The following is a 25,666-nucleotide window of genomic DNA, read 5'->3' as shown; positions in this document are numbered from 1 at the left end:
ATAATGATAAGAAATACCAAAAGTGGCCAAACTTTGGGATCTATCTTGTGTCGTATATCATGCAAGAGCATTCTAGCTCTCCTACTCAATGAGTCTTTTGTATATTCAACTAGACCAACATGATCTAAATGGCCATGAATGGACATAGCCATTGTCCCTCAATTCCACTTGCTCCTAAACGTTTTGGATGGGAAAAAGAGTCTGAACCAGTCCTTCAGCATCAGGCAGATAACAGGATGGAAACCCATCATACTACCCCAATCCACATAAATAAGCCTGGTCAACCTCTATAATAATAATCCCATGGGGATTGCCATAGTACCTTCTACATCAAAGACAAGGGGTAGAGTAAGATCATGTGATATAAAGCTCCAATATATGTAGCAAAGATTTGAGGTGCCTAATAAAAGTTTCCACAGAGCCTGCACTCTACCCTTTGAAGGGTTACCTGATAGTCCTACACAGAGTATTGCCAAACCTCCCTCCCTCCCTCATGTGCAGGTGTAACACATATATAAACAAAGATACAGTCTAGCCTGGAAGGAAACAGAAAGACGTCCTCTCTCCTGGTCCTAGTAGAGGATATCAAACTTCCACATTAGAAACTTCCAATGATGTGACTATATACACGTGTAGGTTATACCAGAGCATATCTCGATAGTAATGGGTAATGCGCAGTGCTTTACCCCGAAAACCAGCCTTCGTTGCTTCTGCACTGCTCACAGCTGCAACACCTACCTGAGAACAGAACATTTGGAAACTGTAAAACTCCAGCAAAACAGAGCTTTCAACTGAAGCAATCACACCTGAAAAGAAGTCCAGTGGCAGGTTGATCTGGAACTTACAGCGATCGGGGCTACATTTCCAGGGACTATCACAGCCCATGGCTCGCCTGCAGCAAAAGATGGCAGACCTTCCGGTGGTATATAGACACCAGGAAACATCAGGTCAGCACCCCCAAGCACAAACCGAGAGACTTCTCCACCCTTGAGCATGAATGCAGGAAGTAACGATGGTACCTTCCATAGAGCATAAACTGTCTCCAACACAGTAGAGACATGTTACTCAAGGCCAAGCATTGGCTCCTCCAAACCGAAATGCTGCCGATAAACAAAAATAGATGCAGTTCATGCAGTCCAATTAGGTGAATACATGCATGCCATAGACTCAGACCAGGTGCATAGTGCAAAGAAATGGATATAATTTCTCTGTACTATCAATGAAAAGTGTGGCAAAAGAATTTCTTAAAACAAATGACTTGGCAAATACCTGTTGGAAATATTTCATTCCCTCTTCCATCCACATCAAAGAGCATGGGTGGACCTCCTTCAACCATGTACACATAGGCACGATTTGCTAACCTTGCTACAGACACTTCTGTCTACCAAAACAGCCCAAGAAATAGAGTAAACCCACAGCAACATAGAAACAGGTGCATCCTCAAATATGCATGCATTAAAAGACTCACCAATACTGTGGCAGACATTACCCAGAATTACTCACTAGACTGCCCTACACACAATCATATATTATCCAAAAATAGTAACTTCAGATCTCAGCAGTGGTGAGTTGTCCATCTTTTGAGATATTATTTACCTTAAGGCTTCAACCACCTTTGCATTTTATAGAAACGGAATCTTTTCTTCTCCACTCTGAAGACTTTTCTACAGAGCATCACTCTTGATTTTACTGCAAAGTTTTTGAAGCTAATGTAACACAAAAAACATATGACACGAGGAAGGAACTCTAAGCCTTTACGTTAATTCTGCTATTACAGGGACATCATTTACCCTTGGTACTCTTTCATGGTGGGTCTAGGACATTGCAGGATGTAATATTCCCACCATAACACTTCATATCAAGAAATAAATTCGAGCTTGAAATGTTTTAAAAATTACTTGTCGAGTTATCACATAAGCGACCGCACGTAATTTTTTTAATATCCAATCTTGCATTAAATCAATTCCGCAAGCCGACACAAGAAGAGGCCTCAATGTTCCCAACCAACAAGAAACAAAGATGCCTCGTAAATAATATTATGACGGCTTGATCATAAATTTTCTCACATTATATTTGATTTAGTATTCCCGATTTCATTTAATGCGTCAAAGATCGCATTGATTTCGTAACCGCAAAACAAATCGCAAAAGCCTTAATCGGTAGACAAAGAACGCGCAAGAACGAGTATGATATTGAGTAAGTTAAGTATCAAAGAGTATGGCATGACTTTATAAACTAGATAAGTCATGAGGTAACTTGGCTAAAAATCACCAGATGAAGTCGTTTTGAAAAAAAAAAGACGTTTTTGAAAAAATAGGCCAAAAAACATAACTTTTTTATGCCTGGAGAGAGAGAGAGTATTTTAAAATCATCCTTATACCACCATCCAAGAGGTAGGCAATCAAAATGCAATTTTAATAAAGCTCACTTGGCTCTTAACAAGTAGCCAAAAGAATGAGTCGATTGCATGCTCCCTCTCATGCCTATAAATACGCAGAAAGAAGAAAGACCTCCTCATGATGGAGAAATTTTCCTACTTCTCTTTTCCATTGTAGCGTGAGCCTTTAAGGAGGAAAATGCCCCTCTTCTACCTCGTTTCAATTTTCTCCACCCCTTGTTACGCCTTCCTCCCATACAACCATATCTCTAAGCAAAACATTGGTGAAATTTTTTTAGACGACCACCAACTCTCCCTGAACTACCACGTCAAATGTTGCCTGACATCTATGGCTCCATGAGGTCGCAAAAATTCAATAAGCCCATTCGAAGCACGAGAAGCAAGAAACATGGCCGATGGAGAAAATGACACGGTAGGAGAAAATGATGCAGTGGCAAAGAAGCCCTCTTGCTCCCTACATTGAGCCAGGTAATTTCTAATTTTTCTCCTGGTGCCAATATTGGGCATCAACCTATCCAATATTGCCCTCCAACCAGCCGATACTTCTTTATTTGTCATTTGATCACCCCCTTGAAACTCTGGATCCAAGACAAATTCTATTGCATGCAAGGGAGAGTAGTAGAAAAACTGTGATATGAGGATAAATGCTCTGCAAAATAACAGTTGCAGCTCTATTTGCGAACTCGCCATCAACCTTAAATTGCATTTGTCCACTCAGCAGCAAGTGCATCGGCAGACTTTCTTGTACCTGAAGCATCACGAGATGAAATGAAGAACATGTCACCTCGAGAATAAGCAACCACCCCATGGATAGATCTCTTGCGTGAGTCACTCCATCCATCTGCAATGAGTGACACACCATTCCTTTGCCATGTGCACTTGGTCTTTTCAGTTGCTTCCTCCACCACTTGCCTTTCCTTTTCAAGCAATGTAGAACACAATGTTTCTGATGAAGGAGAAGTATAAGTTGAGCCATACTAACCTATCTTTTTGCACATCACTTTTAAATATTCAGATCTCGCAATATTAAAGGTTATATGATCATGGAAAAAAATCATTCAATAGTAGCATCAACTTCCTGTTTTCTTTGTGGCTCCCAAATTGCATCAAGAGTGGGCGTGGGCTATCACCTAAGAGGATCAAATGATGCTTGCCTAACTGATATTTCTATCCCAAATGTATCTCGAATAGATGAAGTGACATCAGCACTAGATGGTGCAAGAGATACCTAAGAAATCGATGTTGTCGCAAATGCAGTAAGGTCAACGGCTAGCGCACGTGGTGCTCTTCTCGCAAAAGACGAGGCTCGTAGCCCGGCATCCTTCTCTGTGAGCTCTCTTCTCTTCTCAAGGGTCACGTTAGGGTAGTATTGCACCTCATATCCTTCAATATGTAAGAAGTGAGCTCGAACTTTGCTTGTTCCACTTGTGCGCTGATATGGGTATAATTTACATTTCCATCCACAAAATCCTTCCTCACTTCCGAGACACTCAACATGCACTTCATTCCACCAAGACCATGTGTCATCCCTCCTACTTATCCCACCATGATGACCACCTCGACGAGAGTGGTTACCCCGTGCTCGAGATGTTCATGCCATGAGAATCTAAGATGATAAGAAAGACTAAAATAGGTAACGAGAGAGAGAGTATGTTACATAAATGAATGTAACTTATGGGGAAACAGCACGAGAGATGACCATCCGGGGGCCTTGGGCGCTCGTATCGGGTTCGGGGGGCTTAGGAAGTAAGTGGGAACGAGGCCTAATGTAAGTGAGTTATAAATTAGTATAACTCATGAGAAATTGACGGCTGGCCAGATCCGACACGCGCTCCTTGCATCTTCCTTAGCATGACTAGGAGGTGAATCGATAAGCTCTCGTGTCTGCCTACAACGGGACAATTGGAAAATTAGAGTTCCGCTACACTATCTTAAAGTTTTGCTACACTAGTATCAGAGCCGTTCGACGCCTGTCGGACGAGAGGAGAGTTCACGCTACTGCCAACGTAGACGTAGAGACAGTCGGTCATGGCTCTCATCAGCTTTTCCAACGCTCTGCCAACGCATACTTGGTAGAAGCCGCAACAGCATTCCCAATAGCATGCACCCAAGAGCAAGCTCTCAGATGTTGCAACTTGCTGGAAAGTCACAGCTCAAACGGGTGGAGATGCAGGGTATCGATCCCCATACCTTTCGCATAGTAAGCGAGCACTCTATCATCTGAGCTACATTCCAGAACGACACCTATCGGATGCGAGAAGAGTAGAAAATTGCAAGTCAATTTTGTCCAGGACTGTAGGAAGCTTCCACGGCAAGCCAGTTGAAAAATTCTTCTGCCTGGACAAAATCAACACTGCACCAGTCAACAAGTCAACACTCCAGGCAATTTCAGTAGGGAATTTCAGGAATTTCCAGCGTGCTGCGTGCTGAAAACTGAAATTCAGCATACCCGTCTTCGCCCCTTGCTGAGGAATCAAGTGGACACATTACAAGGAAGTGCCCCACCTTTGTCTGCAAATTTCTTACATTTTCTTTCCAATTCCAATGTATAGATAGAGGGGAAAGAGAGAGAGGGGGAAACAGAACATTCTAGTTCCAGGGACCACCCTATGGTGGATCCCCATGAAATTGAAATGCAAGAAGAACACTAGGAATAATTTTTTGCTACACGAGAGCAATTTGATGATCTAACTGCTTGTGTGCAAGCACAGGAGGTTCAAATGGAGTTGCTAACTCAAGCACTCACCGAAATAAAATCCCAATTAGCCTTATTGTTAGAAAGGGCCGAAAGGGATAAAGGTAAAGTAGAGGCCTCAAATATTCCATCTTCATCGAAAGATGTAGATGTGACTATGCGAGACCCAAGGGAACTCCCCCAAAAGCTTAGGGATAGCCCAATGTTAAAAGACATGAAACCCCTTCAATTTCATGGGGAGGAAAAAGATAGAAACAAAGATACTATCTTTAACTTCCTCCAAAAATGGAAGGATTTGCACAAATTAAAGAATACTCCACCACATCTTCAAGCATTGGAGGTTAGTTTAACCTTGGGGCCAAAGGCATATAAATGGTGGAGAACTTTAAAGGAGGCAAATAAAATACCTAAAACTTGGGCTCAATTTGAATCGGTCTTTCTGAAAGAATTCCTTCCTGAGAATGAAATGGAAAGAAATTGGGAAGATTGGGATTTTGTCAGACAAAAGGGAAGACCTTTGCTAACATATCTCGAGGAGTATCGTGAGATAATCCTCAAATTGGAAGGAATAGATGAATTTCAAAAGACAAGAGGATTTACAAGGGGACTAGATAAGGCCTGTAAAAAGAAAGTGAAAAGGAGTTCACCTAAGATGCTTGAAGAGGCAATTAAATTTGCATTAATTAATGAAGATAATACGCATCCAAGTGCACTCACTAGTCCCACCAACTCAGAGCCCAAGACTAAGGAATTTGAGGCCTCAAAATTTGCAGGGCCTCAAATTTGCAGGCAAATCCAAAAGGAAAATGCCATTCCTTAAGGGTAAGAAATAGCCCTTTGAAAAGAGACAATATGTACGGCCAAAGCTAAGTCAAGATGACTTTGATAAGGCCAAAAAAAGAAAGGTTGTGTTTCAATTGCCTATCCCCTAACCATGCTGCTTGGAATTGCCCTCAAAGAAAGGAGGGAAGATGTAACCGGCCAGTTCACTGGAAAGGGCGGTAGTGTACAACCAAAATACATAAAGGTTTTCACCCAATTTACAATCGTCCACTTTACCTGAACTTAAAGACACAGAATCAAGAAGAAAAACAGGAAGCTAAAATGCTCATGTTGCCACACAGACACCCTGTTGGCCCCTAAGTTAGGCGCCCCTTGCAGTATTTCTTTATTTTTAAAAAGAGAGAAAGTACAATGGGCTGTCTTTCACCTATTCTGGGTGAAATTTGGTAGCATAACAGTACAATTACTAACCCAAAACAAGCCGACCAGGAGGGGAAACTCTGCCCAAGTCTGAATCTTCTGGTTGGAGTGCAGAATTGACCATTTCAGTCTGCTGTAATTACTGGTTCAGACCTGTTCCGAAACCTGTTTTCAACTCATACTGTACCCTGCACTGTTCAGCCCACTGTAATTACTGGTTCAGACCTGTTCTGAAACCTGTTTTCAGCCCATATTGTTCCCTACACTGTTCTGCATCATCTGTGTCAAGTGCCCCTTGATTCTGACATCAATTGGGCTCTGAAATAACCTTTGAACAGTCCAAAAACAGTACTGATTCAGTGCTATTTCAGGCACTTACTTGGTGAGATTACCACCCTCACCTGTCCCTGCTGGGACAGCATACAACTGCTCCTGTTCCTGGAGAAAGGAGGCTCTTGCCTCATGCAAAAACAGCATATTCTACACAACTGTACCTGAATCAGAAGAAAGGCCCTTGATTCTGCAGCATAACCATACTGTCAGGGAGAGAAAGAGAGAGAGTAGGAAGCAAACTCAAGCCTCTGTGCATCATAGACAAGGTAGACCAGCTCTCAAGAGCCCTCCATCTACAGCAATCCATCTCCCTTTCACAAAATGAGGCCCCCATGCATTGAAACTCGTTTTTGTGCTGCCCTCTCTCTCTCTTTTGGGAATTTATGCCCAAATTGTGACACATGGCATACATGTAACAATTTTCCTGTTTAAACCTTTCGGTCTAAAATTCTCCATCCTCGGTTCAAAATTTGACCTCGGCATAGACCAGAAGATTAATCCTCGTACAAAAACGAAGATAATGACGCGAACAGATTCTGGGGTCCAAAAATAGTAACTCCCTAAATTTTAGGAGTTGCTTCCATTGCATCCCCACTAGTCTTCTGACTATCTTTGCAGACTATGGCTACATCCAAATCTATAATGTAGCTCAACTAAAAGCGAATTTCCACTGATGACCCCACATGGACTAATCTCTTGAAGATTTGTCCATCTTCACTTTGAACTAATCTCTTCCAAGCTAGTTCTTCAACACACTTGTCCATATACACTTTCACAAGTCTCTTCCAAGCTTGTCAATCTACAGTGCCATCAGTCTCTTCCAGACTTATACTGGACCTTAACTGTCCAGTCTTGACTCACTAGACATTCCTGTCCGTTTCACAAACTGGCCATGCAACTCGGGCATTTAGATTTCAAGAGGGATCCTTCCAAAAAGAAAAACCAAATAAAATATGTAATAAAGAAACCAACAAAAAGGTAATAGTTGTCACAATCTTGTGACAGAAGATAAAGGAAAGGATAAGGACAAGGTAAAGGGAAAAGATAAACAAATTCATGTAGTGCAAACCTTGGAATTAAAGGAGCATGAAAGATATAAATCTTTAGAGGTCTTGCACAAGGATGTACAACACAGGTGTTGTATGTTAACTTCCATGTGGCAACCTACCTTTGGGCCACATAATTTACTTAGAGTGCATGGATCAATAGGTGGAAAAAGGGTTAGAGTCGTGATTGATGACTCTACTACCCACAATTTCATAAGTTATGCACTTGTCAAAAAGTTGAAACTTCCCCAACAAAAGAGTGAGCATCAATATATTGTTTGTATGATGCGAGGTCAGGATAGCAAAATATGGGATACAATGGTATCCAATTTGGAAATCGAGATCCAAGGATATAAAGATAAGCTTGATTTCCAAATTATGAATATGGAAAGGGCGTAGTTATCATCATAATACACTGAAATTTGAAAGGGATGGTAAGACTTTTGTGGTTCAAGGTGAACATGAAGTATTTGATAACCCTTTGATGTGTTTCCTTGAAATACAAAAGTTGATGAAGAATGAAGCTTGTGAGGTATACATGTTATGCTCCCTCCCTGTACAGGACACTTTTAATTCTTGTAATATAAAGCAGCAATTTTCTTATGCTTGTGAGTTGAATGTAAATAATGAATTAAGTGGTTTGTTAGATGAATTTAAAGATGTGTTTCCATCTGACTTACCTAGTGGCCTTCCACCAGATAGGGGTGATATAAATCACCCAATTAACATAGATAGTGATACACTCCCTGTCTCTAAATCACAATCTAAGTGAAACACAGCACCAAGAAGTCGAAAGACAAATCAAGGATTACCTTGATAAGGGGTTCATACAACCTAGCAATTCACCTTGGGCTTCGCCAATTTTATTAGTGAAGAAAAAAGATGGCTCTATGCGACTTTATGTTGATTATAGAGCACTTAATAAGATAACGGTGAAAAATAAATTTCCTATGTCTAGAATGGAAGATCTTTTTGATCAATTACAAGAGGCAAAATTCTTCACAAAGATTGACTTAAAATCAGACTATCACCAAGTAAGAATTAAGGCCCAAGATGTTCCTAAGACGGCATTTTATACTAGATATGGGCATTATGACTCTTTGGTGATGCCTTTTGGCCTCACAAATGCACTAGCTACATTTATGAAGTTAATGAATAGTGTGTTACGACCCTATCTAGGACACTTTGTAGTAGTATTCTTGGATGATATCTTGATCTTTAGTAAATCAAGAGAAGAACATTTGAAACACTTACGGTTAGTATTCCAATTGTTAAGAACCCGTTTCCTTTATGCGAAAAAAACTAAATGTGAATTCTTTGCACAAGAGGTCAAATATTTGGGGCATATTATCTCGAAAAAGAGAATCAAGATGGATCCAAAAAAAAGTAAGGGCAATTATTGAATGGCCATCTCCAAGGAACCTGGAAGAGCTATAGATCTTCCTAGGTTTATTTGGATTTTATCGTAGATTCATTCAAGATTATGCCAAGATAGTTGTTCCAATGACGGACCAACTCAAAGGAAAAGGGAAGAGCTTTAATTGGGGAACAAACTAAAATGAAAGTTTTGAAAAACTTAAGGTAGCTATTGCTACAGCTCCAATACTATTAATTGTGGATCCCAATAAACCATTCGTGGTTGAAGATGATGCCAGTGACAGAGCAGTAAGCGCGGTCTTATTACAAGAGGGTCAATCGGTTGCTTTTGAAAGCAAGAAATTAGACCGTGCAAAACGGAATTATTTCCTTCATGAGAGGGAGTTATATGCAATAGTACATGCAATGAAGAAATGGAGACACTATCTGTACGGTGCCAAACTTTTGATCTTGTTGGATCATGAAAGCATTAAATGGCTTAATGACCAACCGGATCTACAAGGGCGTAAAGCCAAATGGGCCGAACTGGCTGATGCGCTCAGCAAAATGCCCATCATAAATGAATTGAGCTTTACTCAATTCTCTTCCAATTTGCTTGAATCCTTAAAAGAGAAATGCCAGGTTGATCTAGCATATTCCAACATATGGGAGATAATCAATAATGGGGATCCAAATGGAAGGGCCTCCACTGAGGAAGGAACATCTGAGGATGTTCAACAAGGAAATGGAGCATCACGGGTTGCTCAAATGGGATTCAAGTGAAAGAATTCTACAATTGATAATGGTTATTTACTCTACAAGGGTAGGGTATGTGTCCCGAAAGATGAAGAAATAAGGCACCGGATACTCTTTGAATGTCATGATACCCCTAGTGTGGGACATCCAGGAGTTAATAAGACTTATGGTCTTATTAAAAGGCAATTCTATTGGCATGGAATGAATAAGGACATCCTTGACTATGTGGTCAAATGTAATAAGTGCCAAGTTAATAAAGCTAAAAGATTGAAAATGAGAGGACTTCTCCACCCATTAGAGATTCTTTCGGGAAAATGGGAGAGTATCTCCATGGACTTTATTGTCGGTTTACCCAAGACACAAAGGGGGGCACGACTCTGTGTGGGTGATTGTAGATAGATTAACCAAAATGGCTAGGTTTATTCCAACTTCAACTAATGTTAAAACACCAGAATTGGCTAAATTGTTCATAGAGAACATATACCGATTGTATGGCCTTCCGGCAAATATAGTTTTTAATCGGGATAGAAAATTTCATAGTCAATTTTGGCGTGTTGTATTTAGAAAGTTGGATACTAAACTTAGCATGAGCACGGTCGAGCACCCACAAAATAATGGGCAAACTGAAAGGGTTAACCAAATCCTTGAAGATATGTTGAGAGCACATGTAAGTAAAAGGAAAACTAATTGGAAAAAGTATTTACCGATAGCAAAGTTTGCATACAATAGTGCCAAATACTCTTCCACTGGATATAGTCCATTTATGCTAATGTATGGGTTTCAACCCAGAGCTCCTCATGCAATAGGACTGCATAAGGAAAAGGTTCATACGGCAAAAGATTTTTTGGAGGATATGAATAGTATGTTAAAATTTGCTCAATGAAATATTAAGAAAGCTCAAGACCAAGGCAGATCCTCACCGAAAAGACATCTCCTTTGAAAAAGGGGAATTGGTCTATCTTAAAGTGCTTGGACAAACTGAAACCATGAAAACGGGACAATGTCCAAAGCTTTCACCCAAGTATTGTGGTCCTTTCACAATACTTAAGAGGTTGGGGGAACAAGCTTACAAGCTCCAACTACCTGCTGGTAGTAAAACACATCCAATTTTCCATGTAAGCAAGCTAAGAAAGAAGCTGGGTGATATGGATAATGTAGTCTTAAATGATAAGATTGAGGAGCTATTCAGTGACCAATCTATTCCACATGAACCAGAAAGAATTTTAAATGTTCATAATAGACGAACAAGGCATACTATTTATCAAGAATGTCTGGTAAAATGAATAGATTGTTCAGAAAAAAGCTCAACATGGAAGCGAGTAAGCACTTTAAGAAAAAGGTTTCCCAATTTACAGTTAGACCTTCCAAGTATCGTTTTCGAGGACGAAACCGATTCTTAAGGGGGAGGAAATGTTACATTAATGAATGTAACTTATGGGAAAACAACACGAGAGATGACCGTCAGGGGGCCTTGGGCGCCCATGCGGGGTTCGGGGACTTAGGAAGTAAGTGGAAACGAGGCCTAAGGTAAGTGAGTTATAAATTAGTATAATTCATGAGAAATTGACAACTGGCAGGATCTGACACGCACTCCCTCTTGCATCTTTCTTAGCATAGCTGGGAGGTGAATCGATAAACTCTTGTGCCTACCTACAACGGGGCTATTGGAAAATCAGAGTTCTGCTACACTATCACTGAGTTCCGCTACAAAGAGAGACAAGCTTTGGACTATAAACGTGGAGTTTATTGTTCACAACTAGTTGGAGGCCGAAGTTATTGTTCTGAAGTGAAGTGTTAAAAACATCTGTACCAAACGAGTCAATATCGCTTGTTCAAAGCTAACCAAAGCAAAGGGAGCCAACTAGTTTCTAACTCAACGAGCCATGGGTCACAGGATGAGTCGGCTGAAGCCCTCATTTTTTAATCTGACATGTCATCTTGCATTCGTATCAACATACTTTAATCACAAATCTCCATCACGTTTTGTCTAGATAAGGCTTAAGCCTTTTAAGTTTAATAATAAACTTTCATGAGTCGACTGCCCATCACAAATCCGTCCCAATCTTTCGTCACAAACATGACCTGGCATCACATTTCGCATCCCACTCCGTCACTATGTCAAAAAAAAAAGTAACGTCACATCTAAAAGTGACACGTCCCGTCACAGATCCGCCTCGAGGACAGCGTCCTAGCATTCTAAGGGTCCATCTCACCCATTCCCTGTGACTGTGCATGACACAAGGTGCATTTATCTCCTCGTACAACATAGTATAGATATCTCTTTCCTCGCATGGAATATCTAACGCCTTTTTTCATTCCATGATATCTATCTTGCTAGGGTTTACTTAGCGAGACTCAATCGGATAGTCAGTTTGCTCAAGCAATTGTAGATTGCAATGGCAAAAGACTAATCTCTCCAATTGTTGTGTAAAGAGTTTATTTCTCTTCTTTGTATGGTGCAAGGCCCATGTACTCCAGTTCCTCTCACAAGGCCCAGAGCTACAATCTTGTGAGAGAACTCTCTTTGCAATGCATCTCTAAAAAAAGATAAGTTTGAAAATTGAATTATTGTATAAAAACCAAAAAGTAATATGTATTCTAGGAGTTGAGTGATGGATCAAATATTTGCTTTTACCAAGATAGGTACCTCCGTGTTATATTTTTCCCACCGAGAGACTAGCTGCAGCTAAGTCTCTTCTCACTCTGCAATACATACCCCAAATACACCGCTTCGATTGCGAAAAAAAGGACGTTCATTCTCTAGTTTCAAAAGCATATCATCACTGTCTCCCACAATTCTACTTATATACTTATTCCATCCATCCTATAATTTTGTGTTGATATATTGTTGTTCATCCCTCCATAGACGATAAAGAATATGAGCAACGACATGGATGGACCTATGAAACCAATCTCGACGTCGATTCCATATGTCTTTTAAACCCTAATCCTTCACATACAAAAGAAAAATATAATAAATTCCCAAATTTTTAGAAATAAGAAAAACAAAATGAAAGTAACTCTTTACCTTACAAAATCTTGATTTTAAAAGAATGTGTATCTAGAAGCTGACAATGTCGTATTTGTGTCCAAGGCCTCTCCAATCTTGTCCATGAACTTGTAAAGAAAACCAATGGCACTCCCCTCCATGTCTATCAATCTAAGAACATTACACATGGGATTCAAGCTCTTCACTAGGCTAGTTGCATCCTTCCATCAATCATCTTTCATGACCATGCAACAAAATGCAATTGCCTTGGAATCATTTTTTTCATCCCAATTTTGCCACTCACGACAAACAACAATCTAAAGCAAACCATATCACATCCTAATAAGCCTTTCCAAGAATCCAAACCTTGTCTTGAAAGGCTTAAGAAACTCTAAATCACTATTTGCATTGTATATGCTAATAACCTTGGGTCTCTTGGAACTTGGAAACAAAATTAACTATGCTATATGCAATGGAGAAAATATAATCCACCCAAGATAGTCTCGCTACATTCTCAATCATGAAGTCTAGGTTGTCTGTAGCACAAGGTGTCCAAACAATGATAGAGGACTCTTCTTCAAGCATCTTTTCCATGGCCACACAATTTGATGCATTATCAATAATCACTTGCACAACATTTCTTGGACCTATATCAATAATTGCTTGTCATAAATGAGACTAGATGTATGCAGCTCTGACAACCGTACCTACAGCTGATACATCTATGGCACGTAGAGACATAGTGCCTTTACAAGAAGAAACCAATATGTTATAGGCATTTCTCTTCTGCACATCAGACCACTCATCACAAAGCATCGTGCATCCATGCTTCTCCCATGTTGCCTTCAAAGGCTCTAGCTCTCTAGTCAAGGCTTCTTTTTCATAGCGAAACTCCTTGGTACACAATATCTCATACTTCAAACCCTTCCATACATACCCGATGTGAGAGATGGCACGAATCGCCCAGTTCCATCAAGAAGTTCAAAGAATGTAAAAGGATAAACCACATTGTATGAATAGCTTTGCGATCTCTCTAGTAGCTTCCTTAACCCTTGTCTTCTGCAATGATGCTTTCATGTCTCCTTGCTTGTGTATGAATAGTGTTGTTCTCTTAGTTGAGGGCATGGTCCGCATGGAGGAAGAACATGTAGCTTGTGACTCCTCTATAGAGTCAGCCTCATTGTCCACATCAATAGAGATCCTCTAAGATGCTGGAATTGTCTCGAGGTTTGGCTCTAGCTCATCCCACGCATTCACGCTATCAATAGGAATGCCCAACATTTGGGCTTTCCATAACTTGAGATTGTCATACACATTTTTGGGCACTCTTGAGCAAGGCCCCATCCCAAACCCCTTTGTTCGTGAGAAATAAGCTTACAATCTTTGTGCCACACCATGGTGATACTCTGCACAAAACTTGCACACCTATTTTGTTGTCCCACTTCCACCATATCTCAAAGTTGATGTCCTTTCTCAATGACGATAATCTAAGTTGTTTGAGTTTTAACAAATAAAAAAGTACTTAATAAACAATTATTCATGGATATAAGAACCTAGTACCATGGACCATGGTTGTGTGCACTGGAACGTGTCACGTGTCCAATCTCAAAACCAATAAAAGAGGAAAGAAAGAGAGAATAGTAAAAGAAGAATATGAATACGAAAATAAAAAATAGAGAATTTATTGATCCTACCATATCTATAAGGTTCTCACTGTTAGGTTTCAAGACTTACGAGTTGCATCCCACATCTTTAGTGTGATTCCTTAAATAGATTGGGTTTAGCTATGAGCGAGCAACAATCACAAATCTAATCAAATTGCTTTTGTTGGATACCCAATTGTTGTTTGCAAAGAATACGAGAAGAAAAAAGAGAAATCAATCGTGAGTCGGAGTCGAGACTTACCATGTGCAAGGGCAAGCCAAACAACCAATGCGTGTAGAAGCAGGTCACAATTAGACTCAAGTGCGGATTGCAATCATGAATCACTCACAATTGACAAACGTAACTCCCACGATTCACCAAGAACAAAATCCTCAATTCATCCAAAGTCTAGCTCCACTTTGCCAGGATTGGATAGTTCATACTTACCGATTGATTGATCATTGGATCGTGATGCATCAAGGCTTTAAATAGCTTACCTTAAGCCTTAGTGATCGTCAAACATTATTAAATAAAAAATGTTAGCTTTAAAAAACGCCTTTAAAAGCGATGAGTTTTTTAGTGTGGTTAATTGTCGAACATTATTAAATTAAAAACGTCCTTTAAACAAACATCTTTTTAAAAATGCCTTTTTAAAAAAACGTCTTTTAGGAAAAACATTTTTTTTTAAAACGTCTTTAAAAAAACAATGAGCCATGGGACATTAACAATTAAAAAGCATTTAAGTTTTTAAAAAGAAATGTGTAAACAAAAAGATGAGTCATATGATCATCATTTGTTTTTTGACTTTAAAAACCATTTATTAGTAAAACGAAACGTCTTTAGAAAAAACAAATATTTCATGTTTGGGGGCTGAAAAACAAATTCAGCCGTTTCTAACATTTATGAAATAAGCTAACGTTTCCAACGTTTCCTAACATTAGGAACCGTCTTTCATGGCAACTATGCATCTCACAATGACTAGTACACTAAGTAGTGACCTCATGGCAAACATACTATTAGCACAGTACATCGGATGCATGATGAATACATCTGAGATTCACTACATGCAAGAGTTGTCCACAAGTAGAGGAGCGGAAGTGCTACCTCCTTCAGCATTAGACAATGCTCCAGACCAAGCTTGATCCAAAGTCGGCTCTAACTGAAAGGTATCTAGCTAAACCTACAACAACTAAGGATGGCTTGCCAAGCCATCCTCTTCCATTCACTTTGAATCCATTGGTGAATAGTTCTAAAGCTTCACCAAATATCTCATGCAAACGTTACCTCTGGTCTTTCTTTCCTTATATGCCAAAATTTGCTCAAGTACCAAAATCTCATCCAACTCCTCAACGTCAAGCAGAATTTCAACAAATACATCCTCTAGCACATCAGCACGAAAAGACCTCAGTAAACTAATATGAAAGGCATTATGTATCCGCCAATGTGGAGATAATTGCAGCCGATATGCAACATCGTTGATCTTCTCAAATACTTGAAAGGCTCATAGTATCTCATACTCAACTTCAGATACAATCTCTCTCTCTCTTCCTTTTATCTTTTTCAGCCTTTGCCTTATCAAAACTCAATAATACATAATCACTCTGCAAATTGCAAAGCATGTCTATGGCAATCAACTATCTTCTTTTGCTATTCCTACAATCTCTAAAGTGCATACTTTATCTTTGCATAGCCTGCATCGAAGATTTCCACATAGCAATCAACATCAAAGATCTTATCCTTAGTATGCAACATAGGTGATACCTCCTTGCCACCCTCAGCCACCTCAAATGAAACTTTACCAGTGGAATTATGCACCGCATTGTTGTATGCAAACTCAACCAATAGCAAATATTGCTCCCAATATGCTTTATGGTTTGATACATAGCACCTCAAAAGATCCAACACTATGGAATTTTCCTCTTCAAACTGACCATTTGTTTATGATGGAATGATGATGAAAATTTCAATGTAGTACCTATATTCGCAAACAACCCCTTCCAAAATAAACTAGCCATCCGAGGATCTCGATCACTGATAATTTACTCTAACACACTATGACATTTAAAGATGTGCTACAAGAACAAACATGCCAAATTAGCCTTTGTTTTCTTCCTCACTGAAATGAAATGGGCATGTTTGGTAAACCTGTAAACGATAGTCTATATCCTATCATTCCCTATTGGTGTCCTAGAAAGGTCCAAAATAAAATCCATAGCAATGCTCTATCAAGGCTTGTTTGGAAAAGGCAAGGGCTACAACAAACCCAGTATCTTTTGTCTATCATGCTTAAATTTCCAACATGTCCTAACAAACTACTCTATATCATGCCTCAAAGCTGGCCAATAAAAAAAAATACACCACTACCTTGACTATGGCATCAATACCTCTATATCTCGCATACGGAGAAGCATTACTTTCAATTATCACTTTGGGCCTCAACTACTTTATGTTAGTTGTCCATGCATTATCAAACCACAAAGGACTTCCTTAGATCGAGCAACACAAGCACAAGATCTGAAGTTATCTTTTTCTTTAACTTTTCAAATGCTCAATTTTCATTGATGTCTATCTAAATGACACATTTTTCTTCTGCAATACATGCAATGGAGATGCAATTTCAGCAAACCACATACATACTTCCTACAGTAAGAACATAAACCCAAGAAGCTATGGATCTCGAGTATATTCTTCAAAGGTGGCCACAATCGTATTGCCTCAACCTTTACAGGGTCCATAGGAATACAATCAGCCAATACAATATACCCAAGAAAGTGGATATCATGCAAACAATTTTGACTTTTCTTGTCATTGATAACCAACCTACGCTTACACAATTCATTGAACACAATGTCCAAGTGTTTTCTATACTTTACCTCATTCCTTGAATAGATAATCATGTCATCAAAAAAAGTGCCCACAAATCCACTATGCGGTCTAAAGATGTGATTCATCATCCGATTAAAAGTAACACGAGCATTCGTAAGTCCAAAAGGCATGACAAGAAACTCACACAACCCAAAAGATCTCCTGAAAGACGTCTTACGCACATTCTCCAGTTCAATGCATATTTGATGATATCCACTTTTCAAATCTATATAGCTGAATACAGCTGCCCCCTGCAATCTATGAAGGGGAGAGTGCACAATGAAAGTGCGAGCAACAATGTTGAGAGTAAAAGAGAGTGAACGCAGAGATAGGAGTACCAGATTGTGATGGTACACAAAAAATTAAGAATGTATTTATATGTTAGGATACAATAGGAATGTGTTCACACCCGTATAACTTTGTACACATGGACGAAGGGACTTTACACCCAACAACCTCCCACTTAAAGGCCCAAAGTGGTACCTTTAAGCTAACCAACTCCCACTAATCGGATGCAATGTCCACACTGAGCCTTTGCAAGGCTCTTACTGAGAACATCTACACGGTTATCTTGCGTTTTGACCTTAGTTAGTGTGACAAGACCATCATCCAAGACTTATCGAATGAAGTGGTGCCAAACATCTATGTGTTTGGTACGTGCATGAAACATGGCATTCTTATTCAGACATACTGCACTCTGGCTATCATAACCAAGCACTGGAGTATGTGAAGAAAGACCAAAATCCTTGACCAGACAGCCAAGCCAAATAGCTTCCTTAGAAGCTTCTATGGCCGAAATATATTCAGCCTCTGTAGTACTTAGTGTTAGAATTTCCTCCAGCCTTGAACACCAAGAGATAGCCCCACCTACCAAAGTAAAAACATACCCACCAGTACATTTCCTAGTGTCAAGATCTCCTGCCATGTCCGGATCATAGAATCCCTGTAACTCTAGTATAACCTTTCCGTAGCATATACACTTCTCTTGTGTACCTTTTAAGTATTTGAAGATATATTTCACAGCTTTCCAATGAGGCTTGCCAAGGTTAGACATGTATCTACTAACTCCTCCCACTGCATGAGCCATGTTAAGGCGAGTTGCAACCATGGCATACATCAAAGATCCACAAGCTGATGCATAAGGTATGCCCTTCATAGCACTAGCAACTGCATCATCCTTTGGGCAATAGCTCCTAAGCTTTGTATGTGGTGGTAAAGACACACCAAGAGGCTTAGCATCAATCATATTAAACCCGTCAAGTACTTGCTAATGTACTTGTCCTGTGAGAGAAACAACAAGTGTTGCTCTCTATCTCTTTTCATGCACATGCCCAAAATATATTCAACTGTCCCCAAACCTTTCATTGGAAAGGCTAAACTCAGCTACCTTGTAAGAGCATTCAAGTACTCTTATGCTTTCCTGCAATCAACCTGTCGTCCACATATAGGACCAGCACAATAAGGCTGCAATCATTAGCCTTTTTGGTGTATAAGCAGTGATCTACATGATTGCATTTAAATCCATGGCTGAGTATAAAGGTATCAAACTTTTTGTACCACTGTCTAGGGACTTATTTAAGCCCATATAAACTATGTTTCAGCTTACAAACCAAATGCTCTTTCCCCGGAATAGCAAAACCTTCTAATTGTTTTATATACAACTCTTCATCCAGGTCACCATTAAGAAAAGCAATCTTCACATCTATCTGATCCAACTCTAAATCCAAGGATACGGTGAGAGCAAACAAAACACACAGTGTAATCATCTTCACCACTAGTGAAAAGACCTCCTGGAAGTCTATGCTTTCCTTTTTGTGTATAGCCCTTAGCAACCAAACATGTCTTGTATTAGGGCTTCCTATCAATACATTTCACTTTGTGAACCCATTTATTAGGGATAGCTTTCCTATCCTTGGGCAAAGGTACAAGCTCCCATGTGTTATTTGCATACAAAGACTTCATCTCTTCTTGCATAGCAAGCTCCCACTTTCTCTTATTTTCACAGGACTGTGCCTCTCTAAATGTCAGAGGCTCACCCTTATTAGTCAACAAAATGCAATCCAAAGATGGCTGAAACCTCTGTGGCTGCCTTCTGACACTTGTAGACCTTCTTATCCAACGATCTATATCGTTAGGCAATGGACCTACATCCTCAAGTATGTGCACACCATCACGAAGTGGCTAATTTTCAGCATTTCCTTGCTGCTGTAACATGTTTTCAGCGTGTTCTTCTTGCTGTCTTATTCCATAATGTACATCTATTTGCTGTCCATTATCCTCTGGTTGTAGCATAATGGGTTGCTGCTCATTTAAGGGAACAAAATTTTCAGCTAATGGCTGTTGAATGGCAGGCTGTTCATGCTGAAATTTGACCTCCTTTTCGTCAAGGTCATCCTGAGTAGTATGTTTCAGTAACTTTGCCTCATTAAATACTACGTCTCGGCTACATAATATCTTCCTATCCTAAGGGAGCCAAACTCTATAACCCATCTCTCCCTCATCTCCATATCCCATGAAGATGCCCTTGATGGATTTCGTGTCTAGTTTAGTCCTCAAATCCATGGAAACATGCACAAAGGCATCACAACCAAAGACACGCAAATGGTCATATAAAGCAGGTTTGCAAGACCAAACCTGTTCAGGAATGCCATTTTCCAATGCATGATTGGGAGAGCGATTGCATACATGAACTACAATTTTAAGAGCCTCTCACCAAAACTATTGCAGGAGATTAGCTATGGACAACATGCATCTAACTCTCTCACAAAGTGTGCCATTATATCTTTCAACTGCACCATTTAATGCAAGATTATAAGGGGTTGTCAATTCTCTCTTAATGCTATGCATCTCACAAAACTTTTTGAACTCATTAGAAACATACTCACCCCCATCACCCATTCTTATAGCTTTTAACTTGAGCCCTTTCTATGTGGTAATATGCCCTTGCTTTTACTCCCACTACCTCTCTTCTCTGACTTGCCTCTAAGATGATAGACTAAACCACTGCTTTCTCCATTGGACTTTCTTTTGATCTCCTCATTGAGAATAGAGCCTCTAACACCATCAAAGGTTAAAGCAAGGTTGTTGCTAAGTGAAACAACCAAAGACTCCCAACTATCAGGCAAAGTCATCAACAAGAAAATAGCATTCATTTTATCATTGAAAGCCGGCAAACCAGAGTCCTGCAACTAACTCAAAATCCCTTTTAAAGCACTCAAATGCTCAGATGTTGGCTTAGACTCATCCACCTCCATGTTCACAAGCTTCGCCATGAGATACACTTGATTCACTCGAGTTGTATTTTCATAAGTGTCCTCTAACTTTTTCCATATAGCATAACTCGTATAAAGATGCTTGATGTTTATAAGTACATCATCAAACACAACCATCTTAATATATGCAATGGCCTTGTTGAGTTTAGCCCAATCAACATCTGGCATAGCTACAGGCTTAGTTTCTAAGGAAACATTATCACAATCCTTGAGAAACAAAATGCCTTCCATCCTATCCTTCCATAGATCAAAGCCAATGCCATCAAACCTCTTGATTTCAAAGAGGGATTTAGTGTCACTGCTGCTAGAAGCATTAGTGGCCATTTTTCAGCAATGCACCAAAAAACCAATGCTATAATTTATGACAACAAACAACAAGCTGAATATTCAACTAATTTCAGCAAATAAGAGCAAGATTTAGTCCAAATACATGTACAGCAGTAGAAAGGATGAGTTTCAACAATATAACTGAACTTTCAGCATACATTACATGCATACATCACTGCCATGTCACTCCCACTTCAGCAACATCACCAAAAATACATCTACAACAATCCCAAATCTGCAAATGATCACTGAGTCTACTGCACCATGAATATTCAGCGATAAATCAACACAATAGGAGCTCCCTGACATGTGTACTGCATACATATGTGCCCAAAAACACTTTTGATACACAAAAAACCACCAAAATTCTCTGCAATTTCTCCAAAATCTCACAAGTGGGAGATAATAAAGTCGAATCACACTGCTTACCGCACCAAGATTGCTTCAGCAATATCCCCAAAGTACATTTCACACATCAATTTTGCCAAAATTCACAAATTTCAACAAAAGCCCCAAAATCTCGCTAACCAATCTGCCTCGATTGCCCGAGAGCATGGAACACACGAATTTAGTAAAATTTCACAAAACTTTGCAAAAGCCAGTCCAAATGTGCATCAATGTCAATAAATTCGGTTCAGCTAAGCAAAATTTCATTGATACATGAAAGTTTCAAAGCCAATGTGCACAATTTTCGCAATTTCCAAAACAAATTCACTATTATGCATGAACACTAAATTTGGGAAAAAGCCCCGAATTTTCGAGCACAAAACTGCACAAATTTATGAGCTGTGCTTACATGCGCAAACCCCCGTCAATGACCAAAGCGCGATAGTCAAGGCACATACGCCATGTACCATCCTTTTTCTGCACCAAAAGCATTGGAGAGCGAAAAGGAGATAAGTTGGACTGGATCAACCCTTTTTCTAATAGCTCGTTCGCCGGACTCATAATCTCCTCCTCCTAGGGTACTGACTCTATAGGGTGGCTTATTAGGTGGGCTACTTCCAAGGATAAGATCTATGCCATGATCTTCAAGGCGTTCAAGTAACTGGAAGTGAGTGAGAGAAGCAATCAACATACATTTTCAAAAACAAAATGCAATCCTTCTCTAAGTTTACATTTTCATTATCAACCTTATCCTTAGTAAAATCAAATACGCTGAAATGTGATTTTTTATTACTTTTGAAATAGCAGTAGCCGATACAACAAGGATAGATTCCTCTTTCAACTTTACATCAAGTGTATGGGGCTTGCTCTTAAGCTGAATAGTGATCACTTTCGCAAATGAATCTATAACTCTATGCATACAATGGCACTGTGGCACACCAAGCAAGACATCACAACCCTCAAGTGGAACAATAAAGAACTCTTCATTGTCCACGTATCCCTAAATGTGCAACCGAAGCTTTCCAATGATGAGCGATGTGACAAGCTCTACATAGCCTTTGCATGCCATTCCAACTTCCCCTATGGGTCCCATCTCATCCTCTCTAATGCCTAGATGAGCTGCCATGTGTACAAAGATAGAATTGGCTCGTACGCCATTATCAAAGAATATCAATGCATGCTAATCTCTCATTTTTTCCCATGCTCTAAATAACTCAATAGCATCATCATTGGGCTAAGCACTAACATATCGAGCACCAATCCCATTGTGGCCCTTATGTTCACAAATGAAGCATTTATTTACAACCGATAATTCCTTACATTGTGCCAATGATTTCTAGCCCTTTCTTTGTTGTTTTAGTCTCTTTTCAAGCTGATTTTGAGATATGTTCCTTTCCTTAGTCTTAGACAACTTTTTCGACTTCTCCCTACTCTCCTAGAAGACCAAATTCTTCCAATGTAGTACAGCATTGGCTGTAGCAACAATCTCTATGAGCTAAGACATGTTCGACACAATGGATTTTATACAAACATCCCCGATTCCTTTGGGCAGCCCACATACATACTTCTCCACTTGCTCATAAAGGGGTACTGGACCATAAGAACTAACGGGTAACAATACATCCCAAAACTTCTTATTGTATTGCTCTAAATTCTTACATCCCTTTGCATCAGGCTTATTCCAAGTTGTCATGATGTCGACCTCAAAGGTACTTGTCAACCAATATGATACAAACTTTTACTTGAATTATACCCATGTTGACAATGCTCTTCCTTGCATCAAAAGTGTGAACCACAACTGCAATGCATTCCCCTTCAAGAAAGTAGCTACCTTCCCAATCTTAGAGGATTCAGTGAAATTTTTCCCTAAATAGACTGCATCAAATTATTGAATGGAAGTCAAAGCTTTCAATCTATCTTGTGCACCACTGAAGGACTCACACTCCACTCCTTTTCCAACCTCATCATAGTCTTTTACTGTCTATTTGGGAGTCAAGTTGTCATACATTGGTTGCTACAAAAAGGGTGCATTTGCTGTATTTAAATCATACCAAGCCCAAACAAAGCATTTGCATGACCAGTACTTATTCCTTGACGCCCATAAGCATTCAGGGGTGCAAATGGATTCATTGCCAAGCATACCACTTTGTGTCTCGAGCATCAATCCAATGCTACCATACATAAGACTATGCACATTATCAGCCATACTTGAATACATTGAGCCTTGCACACTATGCATTGGCTGCTGCATACTATAGGGAGTTGTACCATACATTCCCGTATGTGGTCCTTGTCCAACCATTGCATGAAAAATTGTGCTATCATCAAAGTATTATGGTTACCCCATCATTGCATGCATGCCCGGCTCTCCAAAATCCATTGGATTGGCACTTCCATGATGGCCTTGCATTTGCATACCTTGCTCCATAGGTACCACCTGTTTTTCTTCATTGGCTTCTTTGGGAGCTTCAAGTGAAGGATTTGGCACTATCTTTGTGGACCTTGCTGTCCTGAAGGTGTAGAAGATGAGTTTTTCTTCTTACCCTTGTTGTCCTTCATAGAAGCATTCAAAAATTAAACAAATTAAGGATCATAGTATCCTGAAACGCCATTTCGGCAGCTCCGAAATGGACCGGCCGTTTCAAATCGGAACGGAAATGGCAGACCGACATTTCGCGATCCTACGGCCCATTTCAATGCTGGTTATTCAGCACACCGGATCGCAATTTGAGTCATTCCAGGCTTCCCAACTTGTGTAGCACACTCTAGCTCTCGCCTCCTCCTCCTTGGACCTCCAGCTCTCGCCTCCTCTTTCTCTTCCTCTTCCTCTTCCTCTTCCTCTTCCTCTTCCTCTTCTTCTTCCTCTCCTTTTTCCTCTTCCTCTTCCTCTTCCTCTCCTTCTCCTTCTCCTTCTGATTCTGCTTCTACTTCTGCTGCTTCTGCCTCTACTTCTCCTTCTTCTTCTGCTTCTACCTCTACTGCTTCTGCTTCTGTTGCTTCTGTTGTTGCTTCGGCTGCTTGTGCTTCTTCTTCTTCTGCTTCTTCTTCTGCTGTTTCTCCTTCTTCTTTCCTCTTTCTTCTCCTTCTTTGCTTCTTCTTCTGCTGTTTCTCCTTCTTCTTTCCTCTTTCTTCTCCTTCTCCTTTTTCTTCTTCTACTTCTCCTCCTCCTCCTTCTTCTCCTCCTTCTGCTATTGCTACTACTCCTCCTCCTCTTGCTCCTCCTCCTGCTCCTTCTTCTTCTTCTTCTTCTTCAGCTTCTACTACTACTGTTGCTTCTACTTGCTTCTACTTCTATTGCTTCTTCCTCTTCTTCTACCTCTTCGTCTTGCTCTTCTCCTACTCCTTCTCCTGCTGCTGCTGCTGCTCCTCCTGCTGCTGCTGCTGCTCCTCCTCCTCCTCCTCCTCCTCCTCCTCCTCCTCCTGCTTCTGCTTCTGCTTCTTCTTCTTCTTCTTCTTCTTCTTCTTCTTCTGCTTTTGCTTCTATTGTTGTTGCTGCTACTTCTTCTGCTTCTTCAGCTGCTACTACTTCTTCTTTTTCTTCTTGTGCTTCTTCTTCCTCTTCCTCTTCCTCTTCCTCTTCCCCCTCTTCTTCTTCTTCTCCTCCTTCTCCTTCTCCTGCTCCTTCTTCTTCTTCTTCTTCTTCTTCTTTTTCTTTAATCCATTACCTAAAGGCTAATCATCATATCATGGCACCAGACCCATATTGGAGACACGTCACTCCAATCAAGGGATACGAGGGCTCCGGCAAATCAAATAAGTGGCAATGCAACTATTGTGGATTGGAGAAATCGAGAAGCGTAACGCATGTGAAAGACCACTTGGCATGCGTTTCCAACAAAGACATCAAGCCTTGCACAAATGTGCCGGCTGAAGTAATAGTAAGTCTCCATCTTTGGCATCAAAAGCATATGGGTATTTAGCTAGAAGAGAATGAATCCTCTCATCCAACACCACATCGGGCTAATGAAGCACAAGTAGGGCAAAGAGAGGCTAGTGGACCTAGTGGAGCTAGCCAAATTGGAGGTGCCAGTTGTCAAGAGTGCAGCGATGCGGAAGCGTAGGACAAAGACTGAGAGAGAGTGAACACAGAGAGAAGAGAGAGAGAAAAGGAGACAGTGGAAACGCAGAAAATCTGCGGTGTAGTATGCTATATAAGAGTGCAGAAAAACACAAGGGGGCTGAGGAAATATCTGCGTATGTTTCCGACTTAATGACCTCGATCTCCATCAGCCCGAGCACAGTCTGTCTCAGCCAACAAATCTCAAGATCAGTATCTGAAATGAATGACTAGATAGGAGGGTGTGCCACAACCTAACTATAAATAGCCAGGAAATAAAGAATGCCCAGCACCAGGTTGGCTGCATTAAATGCAACCGACTGCAAAAATAATAATAA

At 40.2% G+C, this 25,666-nt stretch overlaps 1 protein-coding gene across 2 annotated transcripts in view; it reads right to left on the bottom strand.

Annotated features, from left to right (window-relative positions):
- LOC148027266 (eukaryotic translation initiation factor SUI1 family protein) overlaps positions 1 to 25,666 on the bottom strand; it is a 76,336-nt gene that overhangs the window by 40,288 nt on the left and 10,382 nt on the right. The window contains exons 2-4 of one of the 2 annotated variants that reach the window (XM_087691840.1): positions 1,270 to 1,381; positions 846 to 1,036; positions 644 to 738 (exon numbers count right to left, since the gene is read on the bottom strand). In XM_087691840.1, the coding sequence (XP_087547966.1) occupies positions 644 to 738; positions 846 to 1,036; positions 1,270 to 1,381 (398 nt within the window). The remainder of the gene's footprint in view (positions 1 to 643; positions 739 to 845; positions 1,037 to 1,269; positions 1,382 to 25,666) is intronic. The other variant, XM_087691841.1, reaches the window with a different exon arrangement.

Source organism: Lygodium microphyllum, chromosome 13 (assembly GCF_053477565.2).
Source record: "Lygodium microphyllum isolate KBCC chromosome 13, Lygodium_microphyllum_v1.1.10, whole genome shotgun sequence".
NCBI lineage: Eukaryota > Viridiplantae > Streptophyta > Polypodiopsida > Schizaeales > Lygodiaceae > Lygodium > Lygodium microphyllum.
This window is presented reverse-complemented; position numbering and strand designations above follow the sequence as displayed.